Source organism: Aptenodytes patagonicus, chromosome 3 (assembly GCF_965638725.1).
Source record: "Aptenodytes patagonicus chromosome 3, bAptPat1.pri.cur, whole genome shotgun sequence".
Classification (NCBI taxonomy): Eukaryota; Metazoa; Chordata; class Aves; order Sphenisciformes; family Spheniscidae; genus Aptenodytes; species Aptenodytes patagonicus.
This window is the reverse complement of record NC_134951.1, coordinates 76,839,859-76,858,961: the sequence shown is the minus strand read 5'-3', so window position 1 is coordinate 76,858,961 and position 19,103 is coordinate 76,839,859. Positions and strand designations below refer to the sequence as shown.

Below are 19,103 nucleotides of genomic sequence, written 5' to 3'. Positions count from 1 at the left end.
TGGAGCGCTCGTGTTGGTTAGTTTAAGTTTCAATGGGCACTAAAAATTTACATGGGGACATGGAACAAGTCTGTGGAAAAGAAAACCATTGAAGATTGTATAAATAAATAGCAACCACATGTAGCTCAGGAAGTGCTTGAGCTAAAAATGATTGGAGACTATCCAAGTATTAGAGAAATATACTATATATGCCTTTATGCTCTTCATAGGCTTTCAATTGTGAGTATTGTTTGAGGTGATGTTGGGTTATATAGTTCACCCTTGCTTTGATTCAGTTCTCCCGTTCTTATGTTTGTGGTCCAAGAGGGTAGCTCAATGGTGTATCTTTGTCTTGCCACATGCATTGCAACATATGTGTTATTGAGAGAACAGGTTGCTATATTATTGTAAAAGCTAGTTAGATTCGTACGTAGATGCTTATGCATGTTTTTGTCCCTGCATGAGCTTCTGTCAGAGGTGAGTATGGCTTGGTGGTTCCGACTAAGTTCTGCTAGAGGCTTGAAACAGAGTTAAAATTTTGGACAAAAGGCATTGAGGATACTAGTCCCAATTATTGCTGATGGCCTAAATTTGCAGTATTTGGATTAGGCATATCCATTTTTTGGTTAATTATGCCCCATCTATTGGAAACTATACTGTCTTTAAAAATACAGTTAGTTTCGAGTTTATGGTTATAAGAAACACAGTGCTTAAGTTCAAAGCATGCTAGTGTCATGGTTTAACCCCCGTAGGCAGCTCAGCCCCACACAGCTGCTCGCTCACTCCCTCCACAGTGGGATGGGAGGAGAGAATCTGGGTAAAAGTGAGAAAACTCGTGGGTTGAGATAAAGACAGTTTAATAGGTAAAGCAAAAGCTGCGCACACAAGCAAAGCAAAACAAGGAATTAATTCACTGCTTCCCACCGGCAGGCAGGTGTTCAGCCATCTCCAGGAAAGCAGGGCTCCATCACGCACAATGGTTACTTGGGAAGACAAACGCCATCACTCCGAAGGTCCCTCCCTTTCCTTCTTCTTCCCCCAGCGTTATATGCTGAGCATGACGTCATATGGTATGGGGTATCCCTTTGGTCAGTTGGGGTCAGCTGTCCCGGCTGTGTCCCCTCTAGTCCCTTCTTGTGCACCCCCAGCCTCCTCGCTGGTGAGGTGGGGTGAGAAGCAGAAGAGGCCTTGACTGTGTAAGCACTGCTCAGCAGTAACTGAAACATCCCTGTGTTATCAACACTGTGTTCAGCACAAATCCAAAACACAGCCCCATACTAGCTACTATGAAGAAAATTAACTCAATCCCAGCCAAAACCAGTATAGCTAGTTACTGAACTTTGCAAGGGAAAGAAGATTTATATGAAGAATTTTAAACCTCCACTGCATTCATAACCTCTTTACAATTGTAACTGGTCATGTATTACAAGATATTATACCCTTACTACAAAGCTGATTTTAGTCCTTTGGATTACTCAGGAGGCTCTTCTATCTCAAATACCTCAGTTCAGATCCTTCCTAACCATACGCATCACCAAAGCCAGTTAAGGCTTCAGAAGAGTCTGGGAGTGAGCTGCGGTGCATCTCGAGCTGCAGCAGTTGTTCATTTCCAATTTGCAGCTACTGTCCTGATAATCCTGAGGAACAGGTATTTTGAGATCATGGTCTCATTTAGCAGGCTATTAATTGCAATGACTCCTAAGATGAACAGAATTCTTTTGTTTTGAATGGCTGTCCAGAGCCTTTTGGAAGGGTTTATTGGCTGTTTGTATTACCAACATGACAAGGCATTTCCTGTTCTCTCAAATAATTCGGAAGCAACATAAATCTGTAAAGGCCCAGGATTTCAGGATGTCCAGTGGCAGAATTGAATGGAGAAGTGTCTATGTAGCTTAAAATTTAAACATCTGAAACGCTGAGCAAAGGGTACCATCATGCACGTGCATGCTTTCCCCAGACATAGTAATGCTAGTGGATAAATGTATTACGATCTTAGGTTCAATTTGGGTGAAATTGTTTGGTTCGTAATTGTTCTTCGGAAGTTAGTTATTGCATCAATGTGCATCTGCAAACTCTTTTACTGTACTATTGTACTAATACCTAGATTGTAATCTAACAAAAACCAGATACATTCCTGGAGGCATTGTCCTGCCTGAGCGTAAAATAGACGCTTTTCATTTATTGTCTTTTATTGTCTATTTGTTTTGTACATAACCAATATTTCCAAGGCCAGTATTTTTGCTAGTCTCAGAAATAAAGTTAAGTACACTTAGAGTTCTTAGTGTTAGCATTTTCTGGCCAGAAGGATGAAGATCTTGCTTTCAGCACCTGTGCTTCATTCATTGAAATGTTTCAGTGTGTAAATGCAGTACAACTTTAATCTATATAGTCAATTTGTTAGTACTTTTTGTTTTCCTTTTCTTCTGCCTTTAACGTCTTTTTAGTTTCATGCTTTCTGGTGAGGCAATGGGTTCTTCCCCAAGTAAATATGAGAAACATATTAAAATAGCATATAAGCCAATCAGTAAGTTGAATTTTTTATTATTAACTTGATTACATTTTAATTAGGAAATTATGTATTCAAATTAGTTTTCCTAGTTAATGCTAATTAAAACAATGAACCCCTGAGACCTCAGCCTACCCTGATCTGTAGATTTCAAATTTCATGGACTCATGGGCGTGAAAACATTAAGTAATATACCAGTGGCAATATCACACTAAATGCTGTGCTCCCTACTGGTCTTAGTTTTAGGTTTTTCTTTCCCTGTAATTCAAAGCAATGTCAGGGGATCTTGCAGGCAAACACTGTCCATGAGCCGTTGGTTGGAGACTGTGCAACCACACTGTGCAATAGAAGTCTAGACTTCTATTACAATGAACAGTGTAATAGAGAAAAGCAGCTTTCAGCAGAAGTATATCACAGAAAAAGCGCTGACAAAAGAAAAATAATAATAATTGTGCTTTGAAACTGGAAAGCATTCCTAAAATATCATGTTAGAGTCTCTGTTTGCCATGGATTATACACCTACTTAGGCAGAAGGGTCTTTAGCTTCTTCCGAGAGCTCTGTGTAACCACCACTGAAGAAATGGGATTTCCTGGTTTTCTTATCAATGCATGCTAAGTGCTTTGTAAGCGAGTTGACCTAAACCCACAGTACTGAGGTGCTCTGCCATGCAGAGGTTTTTAGTTCTTAATTACCCAGGTGCCACACAGAAGGCACAAAAGGATTTTGCAGAAGCCAACAAGGAAGAAATGCCAAAGAAAAGAGCAAGGCACAAGCTGTGTTCTTAGAAGATACTTAAAGTACTAAACTCCAGTGTGGAAAGAGGTGCTTCAATCTTCCCAACATTCTTATAGCTGAATCTAAGGCCAGCTCAATCTTTTTAGCAGGAAACACCAGGAGAAACAAACTCAGAAAAGTTACTGGTTCCATAACTTCTGTACAATTATATGGGGAAACATGACTTCAGATTCCCTCTTTGAATCAAGTACAGGAAAGAAGGATTTGGGAAGGGATCCTCGGCTTCCTGCCTTGGAGGACAACCAGAACAAGTGGATGCTCTGTGACTGTGCTGTTAGTGGTTTCTCACACAGAGCTCAGTGGAATGGAACTAAGAACCCCTGAGCGGCACATTCCTTTTCTTCTTTTGTCCTGAGTTTGGCAGAGGTATGTGCTGCTAGAGACAAGCTGTTCCAGTAGCTAGAGATCATTATTCTCACCTGAGTGGCATCTGATGTAAAGGAGTTTTGCTGGCTAATTATGTGCTGAGTGGTCAGATGTTTCCTTTTATCGGTATTAAATTTGCTGTGTTTTAATAGGTGCATTATTTTTCTTGTGTTATGAGAACAGATAAATAATACACTCTTACCTGTACTGCTCAGTATTTTGTACTTTTACACTTTGTTATTCCTCCATGCTCTAAACTGTTGCCTGTCACTGAATTTCCAAAGTTATTGTTATGTTGCTAGGGCAACTGGAACCAAACATAGTATTTTGTGCAAAGGACATCAAATTGATTATACTGAGTGGCATTGTACTAATTTCATGTATTGGACATCCTGCTTCTAATGTGTCCTAGTGTTTTATTTGCTTTCCTTGACTGTACTTGAACAGAGATCTTAATTGATCTATCATGAAGACAGACAGCATCTGATGTTGAAGTGTTATCATTAACTGAGAACTATATAACCTGTAGTCATTTTCTGCTAGTTGGAAGGACAGTGCATTGATCAAACAGAAATTTGGCCTGCAAATTGGATGTAGATGTTACTTGCACTCAGACCTGTGACTTGTTGAAAGACTGCAAGATGCAGCTGGGACCCCTTGGTGCCTATGTCAGTCTGTACTCCGTTCACTTGGCCTGTCACCTCCACCTTTTGAAACCAGGCAACCATAAAGGATTTAGGCCAGCTGACGACAGTCCCACCTGGAGCACAACCCAGAGTCAACCACCTTGGAAGAATCAGTCAGAGGTCACTTCTCTTGGCTGATATTGGCAGCTGAAAATCACCAGAATAGGCACTCTTCTTTCCAGGCCTTTGCTATGACTCTGGCTAGGTCTTGGTATATCATATTTCTACCTGTAAAACTGGATATAAAGCCCTCCTCTATAAACTACTTTTGTTTCTATAGATAAAGTGCTCATTTAAGAGCTAGATATGACAAGGTTTCTGCTTTGGCAAGCATCTCTTGCGATTAATCTTCACTGTTCCACTCTTGGGATTGTAAATTAAAAAAAAAATATTTTTGAGGGATGTCTTTTAAAAGTCTAAGTGACCTCCAGTGTGGTAGAATATGAAAGGCTGGCAAATGAATGCTTCCAGGCTATCCAATACCTTCCATTATCAAGAGTGTTTTTCAAATATGTAAAATAGTATTTTTTTCCATTCCATATTAAAAGCTTTTTGAGAGCAGTCCTTTGGCTCCATAGAATCAGGAGCAGAGAACTTTTACTACAGCTGGCTCTTGCCACTGAAAATGACAAGCTGAGCTTTTTTAGCATTGCTCTCACAGGCTACAGAGTTTGACTTGTGCTGCCATTGAAAGCAGCAGCGTCCACACTATTTTTTCTGAAGTCTGTAACTTCACCTGATTTTGCTTCTGTCTTTGAGCCACTTACTAATGAGAGTTTATGCAATACAAACTATTCTTCTTCCTGGAATGCAAAAATAGAAGGTTAAGAGAGTCCAAAATTCTAACACTGTATATGAGCTTACTATGAGCATGAAGGTTGGATTTTACATTAATTCTTCCAAAAAATCATGGAATTTTCTTCCACGAAAAAATGTATTTTTGTTTTAGCTTTGCTAAGATTTAGTCACACAAGATAAATCTATTGTGATCTGTATGAAATATTGAGTTGTCTTATCACTGTATTTGTCATCAGTTTTTTGAATGCATCTTCATCTTTTTTCTCTAACATGTGGCACCAGTCTAGTACTCTATTCTGCTTTTTATATTCAATTTCTGACTTTTTTGTCAGTTCAGATTTTTATATAGCAAAAAGGTATAGTTGGTATAAATGGATCAAAACAGCAAGTCTGAATTATGTTGATGACAACTGATCCAAACTTTTAAGAAAGATACTCAAATTTAGCTGGAATTTTAAAATGATAAAGACCAAAATTCAGACCATATTTCTAGGACAAGAAATGGAATCAGGCTGAAAATAAGGAGAACAAACTAAAAAAAAAAAAAAAAAGGTTTTAAACCCCACAATGCTTCTAGGCCACTACTTTCCATCAATTTTTCTTTGAAATAATGTCCAGGAGACACCACTGTGTACAACTTGGGCAAGGGATTTGGCATGTAGCTTTTTTTTTTTCCCCTTCTATAACCTGGAAGGAAAACCAGGAATGAACATCTCGCCTCCCATTAATATGCAGGTTAAAAAAAAAAAAAAGAAAACACATGGACTTCTAGCTGGCAAGGCTAAATGTGAGGCTAGGTTACCATTCTCTCTTTCCAAATGTGCGTAAGCATTTGAAATAGGCTCATTCTTGGCAAGTTACTGAAGTCTGTTAGTAGTTTAACACCTACAAGGATGTCAGCTATGTTTAGAAATGAGAATATTACACTTGAAAGTAGTGATCCAAAATACAGACTCCTTTAAAAATAATATGCCTATAAAGAATAATCGTTGTATTCATCTTTTCTTTCTGTCATCACTTTAATTTTCCACAGTTTGATCTTGCTTCACACAGAAAGCACTCTGCGCTTTTTAGGAAGAAATCCTACCCCAATACACAAAAGTGAAACGACAACAAAACCTGTTGTCATAGGCTTTGCAAGCAGCTGTCATTGCAACTTAGATGCTTGACAATGATTTGTTCTGCTCATTGTGCCTGAACTGCATCCATGGCTTGAGTCTCTCCCCGACCATGAGAGCTCTGAGCATTTAGACTAGCGTATGTTGTTTCCACACAGGGTTCTTTAGGTTTTGGCTCCAGTGTCTGAGATAAGAATAATGGTAAGTTACTGTAAACATCACATACATATTTTGGTTTTATTTTTGAATTGCTGCTGACTATATTAATAATAAAGAGAAGACTGTATTGCCTTATCTGCGTATTAGATCGTCTGATCATGACTCATTCTGTTCCTTCCTCTTCTGAAGAATGGCAGTAGGTATGAAGAAAAAGAGCAAATCATTTTGCAGCAGAGTCACTGATACTTGGTCCAATGTTCTCATATCCTTTCCAGATTCTTATGAACCTGAGTGTTGCCATGGTTTTTGCCGTGGGTTTCTAAGATATTCAGATGCTACTTTTGAAATACTATTTCAATGATTGGAGTTTAAAAGAACTTTCTGCCATAAATAAAGTCTTCAAAGGGGCCTTTTGTCTTTGAGTTCTGAAGAGATTAGAGAAAAACTTAAGTAGCTTACCCCCCAGGACACGTTTGGAGGAGAAGTGGAGCCATCTGTTTGTTCTCTGCCCTCTTTTTCCCAATATAAAAGCCTTTACTGGGGCCAGAAATTGTTTCTTCTGACTGCTCAAACAATCCAAGGGAAGGGACGCATTTTTCTTTGTTGCTTCCCGGTAAGTGGAAAAAGCCCAAAATTCTCCTTTCCCTGTGTCCCAACATTGGTATCCAATGGGGAATATGAGATGTGAGATCCGTCACTTCAGATTGCTCTTACTTCTGTACATATAGAGGAGTTCAGAGTATCTAGAGGAGTGGAAGGAGGAAAGAAGGATAAAAGTTTCAGCTCTGAGCCTCCTTCACTGTCCTGCCAGGTATTAGTTACCTAAATATCATGTCCTGTTACCGAATCATTTCCGGTAATTATTGGCCATCCCAAGAACCGTGGTAAGAGTGACATCAGATATATGTTAATAGTGTATTTTCTGGGGTTTGAATGAAACTAAGCTGTACAGTGTAGTGGTTGCAGACATTTCATGGAAAGAATAGATAGTATTTAATGAAAGATAAAAGATTGGCAACACTGTCCAGGGAACAATGTGAAAATTATGAGCATCAAATAGATTTTGTCTTCTGTTGGGGTATTGTTATGATCAAATTCACGTTTTATTTTTTAATCTTTAAAACATGCTATGGGTAATGTTGGTGACCATTTAAAACACCTACAGGGAGCACTAAGATGGGATGAAGTGATGGCTTGTTGGCAGTTACTTAGCAACAAATGCCCTGCTGTGGAGATAAACAAATTCTTAATAGAGTGAATCAAATGAAGACTAAACTCACAATCATTGCATCTACAGAAAGGCTAGCATATAGATACCTAATCATACTGTACCACCTAAATGTATCATACTGCAAATAAAATGGCTGGTTTGTTTAAACAGTTGCTGTTACAGATACCAATGCTCAGTCTTTTGATTCTCCAAAATATGCTTTAAGCAAACACATATTGTACTCCATAGTTGAAGTTAGCCAAGAACAGATATATAGACAGTAACTGTAGCTCAGCTGCTGAGTAGCAATTCATTAAGTTAATCAAAACTTAGCTTTCAATTTTGCATCTCAATCCTCAGGCAGAGATCCCAGTGCTATGTCCTAAGACCATGAAAACCTCTGTATTGATTTCTTAGAATGATAATATAAAGCAGATCTTAAACTTTGAAACGTAAGTAGTTTTAATAGAAATAAACAAATAAAACCTTAATGAAAATAGAAACTGAAAAGTATTTAGCTGCAAAAAATATCATCTTTGCAACCTGTGTCATAAGGAATGACAAGGATCACAGAAAGAATAAAAAAGATTGGATATATCCATTTGCAAATAACTAACCAGAAACCCTGAAGAAGTCATCAATATGGTGGAATCCCTGGGTGTTTTTTTCCTAACTTCCAAAGTACAGCCATGGAGACAGAAGAAACTGAAGCACTTTTATCTTTCAAGGCTCCAACCAGATTTCTGCATAAAGTCCGAGAGTCATTGTGGAAGCAATGCTGGTATTATTGAACTATTAAACAATTTTATCTGTTTCAATACTCCCAATCAAAATTACTGTGAGAAGATGTCTCATTTCCATCTTCAGATCTGCTCATCTAAGCAAAAGTGAAAAACTAATTCTTTTTTCCTTCCTTTTTTGGGGGTTTTGTTTTGTTTTACTGTTAAGGAAAGTGCCTGCATCAAAATGCTAAGCAAGATTAAAGGTGCATCTAACTTTTGCAAGGAGGGGTTAGGAAAGAGAGTATTCAATCTTTATCTGCAGGAAATAATGAAATAGAAAGAATGGTGTCTTCCTCCGTTCTAAAAAACCTGCATAATGCATCAGTTATTTTCATGTGTCACAAAATTATGGTTGTCTGGTGATCCAGAATAACATGAGTACTGGGAGAGGAAGGTGGAGTAGCCACGCTGTTCTGAAACTAAATACCAATACTTCTGTAATTCTCTTGAGAAGACTCCCTTCAATGTTGCTGGGTTCTCTCTGTGAGGAATGGTCACAGATAGTTTACAGGTAGATTTATCTACTTTAAGAAGAAAATATTTGCTCCCTAGACTCCATTGACCATATTGACAAGATCTTGCTTACAGAGTGGGTGAGCAGCTGAAGTGTATATGTCTACAGGCTAAATGACTATGTTTAACTTGAGAGAGCACACTTCCAGTACCTTGTGGGCCTGTCTCTCTATTAAACCTGGAGTCTCTGAGAAACTTAGTTCATAATCTGTCTGCCTTTTTTTTTCCTGTTGTCTTTGTCTATCCTGCCATTCCCTATTTCCCCTGTTGGCACTATATCAATTGTACCAGTATTCTTGGAGAAGCTGCTTAGAGGGTCAGAGGTGAGTTAGTGCCAACTTCATAGTGTTTCCCTTATTTGGCAATTTATTATTCCTTTTTCTCCTTTAGGGTTTAGCACAGGATTAAAAAGAAGTTTGCCAGTAAATTGGTGTTTAAAATACTGTTGCACAATGAAGCCATCCAGCTTGAGCATAAAATACCAGTAATGCTTTGCATTGTCCTTGTGTCTGTTAGTTTGTTTCAAAGAATTCTCAATGAATCACATTATTCAATTCTTGTAATAAAAGAACTTCTTAATAGCCTTATTCAAATACAGTATTTTAATAAATTAGCTGTCTTTTTTCACATATTCATTTATATTTGGAGTCCAATTAAATTGGAGTTCTTTTATGAATTTTTCCAAAATCTTACTGCATCATCCTTTTTGAGAAGCAGGAGCGTTGGGCTTCCCCAACTTAGTTTAGACATCTCAGTCATAGATAGCACTGTTTCCACATCTTCCACATTGTTAGTGTTGAGGGTATTCTCTTACGTCAAAGTGTATTGTAAAGTAATTTTCTGTCTTAGTGGGATAGTAAGCTAGGCAAGTCTTTCTATCTCTCGTTGTTTTATAAAAACATGCTTTTTTATTGTTCCATTATTGTCCCAAAGCAGTCAGAAATCTTACAGCAATTATTGCAATTATTATTTAATTGTCTTTGGGAATGGTTTCAGAACTTCATTATTATTATTATTATTATTATTATTATTATTATTATTATTATTATTATTGAGTGAAACTTCCATGCTTCTCTATAAATATTTAAAAGAGAAAATGCAGACTTAGATGGAGAAAAAAGATACAAAAATTAGAAGTAGTCCTTGAATAGTTAAAATCACTGCACGTGTCATTGATATTTCATCTGAAATAAGAAAAAAGTAGAAGTAAGAATTTTAACTTGTCATTTTTTACTTATAAGTATATATAAGAAGCTGCCAGGAGTTGTGTTTAAATCAATGTTGAAAGGGGCAAAGTTTCAAAATATCACAAATGTTGAAGCTGTTGGTACAGTTAGCATTCTGTTTTTCATCATTCTTCATGCATGCAGTTAATGCAGATACAGCAGATTCTTTGAAACAACTGGAACGGATATAGACATTCCTAGTAATCCAAGGAAACTGATAAACACTTCAGGTTTTTCAATGGCTTGTTAAGTATTATTGAATATAGAATGAAGCATCATTTGAGTCTACAAGAAAATGCTGGGGAAAAAATAATACCATTAATGAAAGATCAAACATAATAGAGAGAGTCTGGAGGCTATTTACAGACGACTGAGATGGCAAAGATGGAAAAGCAAAGCCAGGTGTCGCTCCAGAGAATACATCTTCCTTCCAGTTAGAGTGGTAGAAGCTATATTTTTATTTGCACAGCAGAAGGCACAGATGGTATTGAATTTTCACAGCTGACTTCCAGTAAGAGTGACTGGTAGTGTGGATGAATGTAGTTATTGCCTAGACAGTGAGAAATCTTTATTTTTACCTATGTCTTTGTCCTTATTATTGCTAACAACAAAGTATTATGGAATCACAGAAAAATGTTGATTGAAAGGGGCCTCTGGAAGCCATCTAGTCCAACCCCCTGCTTAAAGCAGGGCCGGCTTAGATCAGGTTGCTTAGGTCCTTGTCCATTTGAGTTTAAAGTATCTTCAAGCACCGTAGTTCCCCAGATCCTCCTTCTTAGCATTTTTGAAGATGGGTGTGATGTTTGCCTTTTTCCAGTTATCAGAAACTTTCCCCGATTGCTACGGTCTTTTGAATATGATCCACAGGAGCCTTAGAGTGACGCCGGTCAGCTCCCTCAGTACCTTTGCTCACATCCCAACTAGTCTCGTGGACCTGTGTGTGTCCAGTTGGCTTAAGTGCCTCCTAGCTGCTTTCTTCTACTGTTGATAATGCTTCACTCCCACAGACTCTGTTAGTGGACTCATGGACCGGGAGTCCTGAGAGCCAAATTTGCCAACAAAATCCAAGACACTAAAAGGCATTAAGTATCTTGGCTTTTCCTATGTCCTTTGTCACTAAGTTCCCTACCCCATTAAGCAGCGGACATGCACTTTCCTTACTTAGTCTTCCTTTTGCTGCCAGTGTACTTACAGAAGCTTTTTTCCTTGCCCTTAATGTCCTTTGTTTATTTTGACTCCAGCTGAGCTTTTGATTTTGTAATTTCATTGCTCTACACTTGAGCAATGTCTCTGTTCCCCAAGTGACTTGCCCCTGCTTCCACCTTCTGGGACATGGGGCTTAATAGTATTTTGAGGTGTCACTTGCTACACGCCCTTTTCTCCTAGCCGGACTACTAATTTATATAGTCTGTATTTCTCTTTAGAATGTAGTTATAATTAATGTTGCACCTATATAGGAACAATGACTGAATATTGTGTACAACAGCTAAAAAAGAGCATATGTGAATTTTGACACTGTGACCATTTTATCTGAAATGCTTTGTGCAATCTGAGTGATACCGTAAGTCATAATCAGCGTTCATTTTTTTTTCTGTGGAGTCACCAAAATCTCAAGAGGAAGCTATAATTCTGAAATTTAAAATGTGAGTATGGTTTTATATGATATCACTGATGATTTGTATATCAGTATAAATATCCACATGATATGATATGCAATATATGGCCAGGAGTTAAAAAAACCTGTTCTCAAATAAAAAAAATGGAAGCTTTCACTTTCAAATCTCCTGAAGATGTCAGTTTCTAAAAAAATTAAGTTTTTATTTTTAAAATAAATATTTCTTGGCACCAGTTTGTAAAAATAGCCCTCCAGCTGTAGCCCAAAACAATGTTATCTTCCTGATTTCCTGGACATATTTGTAGGAATTCTGCTGTTTCTCATTTTTAAAAAAAAAAAAAAAAGTGTGTGGTATAAGGAAAGGAAAGAGAAAATTACAATATCTTTAGCTTTTTATAGCTGATGTACATAATGAAATAGAAATATCATCTAAGTATATTGTTAAAGCTCCAGTAGTAAAAAAGTATCTGTCTATTATTGCATTTCTGCTGTAGAACACTGCTGAATATCAAAGAGGAAATTCTGACCTTAGTCCTTTTGCCCAACTAGTTGAAGTCCATATGTTTTTTCTGCAATAAGGTTTATTTAAACCTTTTTGCTCAGTTTTTGGTGCCAGGTTGCTTCTCTGGTCCCTGCAGCTTCTTCCTTTTGTTCTTTAGAGTGGACTACGTCTCCAGTTTATTGCCAGTGGGTCCGGGAGAATATAATTAACATGTGACCTGCACATACTTCGTCTGCTTCCAGGTTTGGTAGTTAAGGGGGAAGGAGCTGCTGTATTCTCATTCTACCTAATTCAGTTTTTCAGCCCTTTGTATGCACTGGAAAAATAATGTGCACAGGTACTACTAGTGCTAGTTGGTAGCTATGAACATGTTGTGTATTAACCTTGTGAAAATACCTGCAGTCTCAGCAAACTTTTTACTGGAGCTGTGAATCCCAAGAAGGTAGTGAGAGTACTGCTAGCACAAGAGGCTCTGAGAATGAAACTAACTGGAGACAGAACTGGCTGGTCTAGCAGCTCACAGGTGCCTAGAAGTGGGAGTCCTATTCCCCAATATGTCTTTTATCCATGGCAAGCTCCTTTTGGTTGGTTAAAGTAAGTAAGTCAGAAAAAAAAAATTGAAAAAAAAAATAAAAGGAAAGCCTTCGATTGGATGAGTGAGTTGAATTGGGTTGTGAATGCTAGGACTGGCACAGGAGAGGAAGCAGAACCGCGTGGCTTGAATCAGGGGAAAAGGAAGAGGGAGGAAACTGTGCCCTTGGATTCTGCTTTTGTGCTTCAGCTGTCCCATTTACTTCATCAGGATTCCTCATATAAATGCATTTAAATATTTTGTTGGTTTGTACCTAATAATGCCATCTAGCACTTCTATAGGCTTGCTTATCTTAGTGACAAAAAGTTATTGTAGTTACTAACACTAAAATTTTTATTACAGTACATGAAAAAAAGAATGTTTTATGAGATAGGAATCTCCCTACTACCCTTGCCTAATATACTGTTCATTTTTATGCATGCCTCTGTTTGTTTCCCAGGGCAACCATGCCTTCCCATGTAGGTGCTTCCAATGAGAAATGGAGATTTCCTATTTGGCCAGAATGGAATGAAGCAGATATCAATGCAGAAAAATGGGATACTGGAAAAGCTGGAAAAGAGAAAGAAAAAACTGGAAAAAGTCCCATTTCAGTAAGTTGTGTGACATATATATATTATTTCCACTTCGTATTTTGTACCTGTATTTAATAGAGTATTTGTCACAACTTCAAAGTAATTTGTTACTGATGAATATATTAATTTTCAATCATATCTTTTCACTAAGTTTAAATAGTTCCCTGCTGAACTAAAATAATAAACTGAAAGTATTGTGCATTGTTTATTTGTTGCTTCTTAAAAGAGCTGTTAACATATGTGTGTGCATTAATGTGTGCACATTAATTGTTAAAAAAAATGAAACCCCAAAATCTATTCCATAACATAATTGAAACGGGGGATGTGGGAGCAGCTGAACTGTTGTAGTATGTCAGAGCAATCCCTTCTCTGGGCACTGCAGTTTCTGTGGACTCAAAAGGTTAAATGCACTCATTTTTATTATGGGAAAAATGGATTTTGAAGTCTTTTCTTTTGCACGCCTCAGTTTCTGGACATGTGAAACACTGTCTGCAGTTCTAGTGTGCAGAGAATGGTATGAGGGGATATAGTTATTTTGTAGAAAGTAAGCACCTACCAGATGCAGAAAAATTCCTCAGTCTTTCCAACTTTGGAATGACTTTTAAATCTCATCTGGATTTTTACTCCTTCAAACTGGTTATCATTAGAGGATGTTATGTGCGTTTTATGCAGAGTAGTAGTAAAATTATTTCTTAAAGAGTTTCTTAAACGTAGCATTTTCAAGTGATATTTAAAATCCATTTAATACCGTGCTTAATCATTATTTTATATGCAAATTCTGCATTGTTCATATGTTTGTTCTGTATATATTCTTGTGTGCTATGTGTATGTTAGCCTATGTGTTTGTAGATTTTTTTTTTCCTTATCCCAAGCTTAAATACATTGTAGCCCTATGGGGCCAAAGTACTCTTTTGAGAGAAGTTATAGGTTCTGTACTGAATGCTGCCATTAACTTGACAGGTAAATAATTTTCCTTTGTGTCTTTCTTCTGTTCCGTTACCACATTTGGTGTCTTTGGGCTGTACTCTAAACATTTATCTAGCACTAATCTGTTAGGTCTGCCAGACATTATTATAATAGATAAAATTTTAAAATAATTGTAACTGAAAATCTTTCTTCTTTTTTAGCATAAGAGGCATTCTGAGGTGTTTACTGGATCATTCAGTTCTTCAGCCACACGCTATATGAAACATTGCTCTTTTTACCTGTTTAAAGGAGTTGTGAAATATGTTGGTCACAGCAGACGAATTTACAGATCTAAATAATTTTCCAATGTGGCCTCTTTTGATCCAAGCAGCTAGCCAGAATTCAACATCGTATATGGTATTTCAGTTAGAAACAGAATTAGCGATGGCATCCAGTACCTTTGAGTATGCTTAGAACAAGAATATAAACAATCCTATTTTGTTCTGTGGGAAGAGGAATCAATCAGAAGTGATCTCTTTCCTTCTTACACTAAAGCTCTTTTATCAAGCACACCTACACAATAGCCACTCTTAGAGCAGCGCAGTGTGCTGCTGAGATTGTGCACCTGACCTTGGCTGTTTCTCTTGTGCCTGTTTCTTACCTGTCCTTCCTGTAGAACTTGTGGTTGAGGCTCCTGTCCTTAGAGCACGAACTCCTGAGACCTGGCAGTTGTCTCTTATAGCCACCTTAAATAGAAGATAAGTTAAACCTGATTTTGTCAGCCAAGTTTAGCTGAACCTACAATATTCTTCTTCAAAGTATTTTTGCACTTGTAAGCTAAAGAAAGGTGTATCTCTGGTTTTTCTAGTGTTTCTTTGCGTAGTGTTATGTCATTCTCACCTGCCTCCTTTTTCTGGTTTATCTAGTGTTTAAGTGCTACACTTTCCTATTACACTGTGTAGTCAGGGTTGGATGTCTCTGAAAGCAGAGTATAAACTCTGTTAATACAGTTCTGTATGGTCCAGTTTACAAGGCTTCCTTTAAGCTTTCAGAAAAATAATTATTCCTAAAAGGTTCTTCCCCTCCCCCCCCCCCCCCCCAAAGTATCTTGCTTCCTTCAGGTACTTTAAATTGTTGCGGATTGGTATGTTGAAGGAACTTACACAATGAAACAAATAAAAAAATGCAGCAAAAATACTATTTTGGAGTCTTTGGTTTGGGTTTGGTTTTTATGCTTTTGTAATATATTTTCTTTTGCCTTCCTTTAATCAGTAAGCACTCAAAGCATCATAGTTTTTCCTTCCCAGAAACTCTTTCTCTTGATTGGTCTGTAGAAGATAAATAGAATGCATAGTGGCCTGTGAAACACACCAAAATGTATAACATGCCTAAAAAGCTATTTAAAATTTCAGGCACAAATAAAAGGCACTAACCACGTAACCTGTTAGTTTCTCAGTCAGCACCAGCAGTATCAGGGAAGTGGTTGAGTCCCCATCCCTGGAGGTATTTAAAAGACGAGTAGATGAGGCACTTAGGGACATGGTTTAGTGGGTGGTGGTGTTGGGTCGACGGTTGGACTCGATGATCTTAGAGGTCTTTTCCAACCTCAATGATTCTATGATTCTATTCTATGATTCTATCAGAGGCATCTCCTCATCCTACATAGTACTATTAAGTAAACAGATATATATCCTGACACCTTCTGTTCACATGGAGAATAAGTATCGCTTTGGAAATGGAAGTTTGAAAATTATATGAGACTGTCTCTAATGGTTTCTGTAGCAGTTTAAAATGTGTGGAACCTGCTTTTTTTCTGTCTATTGCTTTAGATATTTATTTTCAGTCTTCAATTTAAAAAGCTTTAGAAATAAGTGATTTAGAAAAAGTACTTAGAAACAACTTGGTAGAAGAATGCCTGAATTAAAAGCTTCAACCGTTTTTTGGGAGGTTTCTCTGAAAGGTGGGGAAAAAAGGGAAACATTTTATATAGACCTATTTAGACAGTGCAGGCCACATAGACTTCTCAGAACAATACAAGCAGTTTTTGTGCTGAATCTTCAGTTTGGGCTTTGAGCTCTTTTAGTTCAGTGATAGATACTATTAGTTCCTTTTTATGCTATTTTTCCCCTTAAGTGAATTATCGTGTGAACAATATATTATTTTAAATCTTACAGAAGACACAATACTGTAATTAATAAAAAATGTTCCGTTTTTGTTCATGCATGTTTTATGTAGTGTGTCTTTGAGGATCCTGAAGGGAAAATAGACTTGCCAGGATCCTTAAAAGTGCATTCATGGAAACGTCCACATGAGTTTTTAACAAATAAGGTAAGAAACGAGCAAGGTCGTAATGAAAAAATGCTACTCGCCTAGCTATGTCACAAGTAGAGGAAAATCTGTAGAGGAAATTAGTTCAACAAATAAAACCCTCTTGACCATGCATAGTCATGCTGTCCAGGAGACCGTTGTACGCCGAGGAGCCAGTGATCCATGTAGCAGTTAACCTGTGCTGCACACACAGCTTGTCCTTCAGGCCTGCTTGGTGCCGGGCGTGATCCCTGGCCGCTGGATAAACTCAGCCAGCGTATTGTAAGGGAGGAGCCTGCAGGCAGCTCCCTCTTGTTACTGGCAATTACACCACCTGCATCTCCTTGCCTTTATCCAAGTGCAGCAGGAAGTTCTTATGTGAACATCCTTTCTGTTTTACAGTAGAAATTATGAAAACAGTTGTTTTCTTGTAAGAAAGTCCTGTAATAGCTCAAATCACATCATAGCTCAATAATAGCAAAATGGGGTAACCCTTTCAATGGATGGGGTCTGCACAGAATGCTGCACAGGGATCAGAAGCCTGTTTGATTCTGTACAACTTGGGGTTCCCAGTGTCTAAAAGGACATAAGATTATCTAATTATTCTAATTATTATATAATATTATATAATAATTATATTATACTAATCCCTTTCTTTATAGTTAGCTCTAATAATAGCATTTTAAATGATACTATACGGAGTCTGAGTGCCTTTCTTACCAGAATCACCATGGACCAGCACCTCCTGGTGCAAAACACCATGGTAGTGTATCCTCACAAGTCTGCTCTGTGTTTTAACTCCACATTCATTTAGAAGACACCTGGACAGAGAGATGCCTTCCTGTTTTTCTTTGTGTTCTTGTTTTCTCACTTAAAAATCAGTGTCATGGCAAAACAAGTTCTGTCTGTTCCAACTAAGGCTTCCCTTGAGCAAGTATCTCAAGTAAATATCTATCCTGAAACCATAAATTAGCTTTACCAGAAATATAGTACTTTTTCTCGCTTCAACTATTGTATTTCTCCAGTCTGCATACAGAACATGTCCATGTCTTTGACAGTACTTGTCTGGAAGGTAACCATAACATTTTAAAATTATGCAAAGCTCTTACTCAGTTTATATTTAAAAATAATTGCAAAGAAAATAAACAGCCTACCATTTCAAAGGTTAGTGTTCTCCAATGCTGTTGCTAATCTAAGTTTTAAAGCGTTTTTGCTTCAGATGAAATGCTGAAGTTTTAAAACACTTTGACCACCCTTCCAACTTTTTCAGGCTTGTCAGTTTTCCTTTTGTCAGCTTGTCAGTTCCATTTTTTATTAACTAGATACCAAACAGGTCCAATTTTAATTTTTAATGGAGAAAGGAGAGGGGGAGGTCAGGGGAGTAATTGACAAGATCAAAAGATTGGATGAGAAATGCTGCCAAAATGCATAAACTCAGTAGAGGTATCTGAAAGATGGGGGCAAGAGAGCTGGCAGCCCAGAAAGCCATGGAAACATATATCTGTCTTAAAATTATTTAAAATCTATCTTTAGAGCACTACGAAGAAAGCATTTGTTTTCTTTAAGACCTGACTAAAACTTTGGTGCTTGTTTTGGTCCAATGTATTTTGGATCAAGAAGCTATGATTACTAGAGATTTTGTAAGTTGTTAAAAATTAATGTGTCAAGTGATGAAAGGCTATTAAGATGGTATATGTTGCTACCTAATCTATCAGTAACTGTAAAAGAAAGTGTAAACAAGCCGATTTAGTGCGGTAAGCAAAGAAGCAAGCAATGATCACCAGTAAGTGATGAGAGGCAGATATATTTAGTTCAATAAACTACAATCCTAGTATGTTATTTCTAAACTGCTTACAAAAAGAAAATGGACTGTATAAACAAGTAATAGTCATCAAAACTATGTAATACAGTTAAAGGTTTGATAAAGTCAGCGTTCATACTGACAATATCACTATCTAACTGACCATGAGAAAACAAATCCCTTTGAATCTTGGTGGGGGGCCAAGGAAATCTCAAAGTATGAGACACTGTTATGATCATGATTTAAATGCAGAACTGCAAATATTGTGAATGAATTGAGGGAATCTCAATTTAATTATGTAATTATTTCATTTGATACTCTTTAAATCTCCTGGTAAAAATAATGATTTTTTAAAAATTCCGAACAGCTACATTTTAACACATTTTTATTAAGAAATATCAAAGCAGCTACAAGATTTGCAAACTGACAGCCTTTAGTTTGCAGATGTCTAATGAATGTTTGCCAATTGTCTAACATTTGTATGTCACTACTGTTAAACGTTAGTGTTCATTTAATTTTTTCCGGATAATTTAGCTATGGACTTAACTAATTTCCTTTCTCCTAGATTCCTGTGGTTGTCAAAAATGAAACCTCATTTGACCTTTTTTCAGCAAATGAGCATATATTTTGTAGTGAGGTAGGTAGAAATACATTAATGTCCCTTTTTGA

At 37.2% G+C, this 19,103-nt stretch overlaps 1 protein-coding gene across 1 annotated transcript in view; it reads left to right on the top strand.

Moving 5' to 3' along the window:
• Positions 1 to 19,103, top strand: part of ADGB (androglobin) — a 134,128-nt gene that overhangs the window by 5,735 nt on the left and 109,290 nt on the right. The window contains exons 2-4 of the mRNA XM_076335522.1: positions 13,288 to 13,438; positions 16,562 to 16,654; positions 19,000 to 19,071. Coding sequence (XP_076191637.1) covers positions 13,288 to 13,438; positions 16,562 to 16,654; positions 19,000 to 19,071 — 316 coding nt within the window. The remainder of the gene's footprint in view (positions 1 to 13,287; positions 13,439 to 16,561; positions 16,655 to 18,999; positions 19,072 to 19,103) is intronic.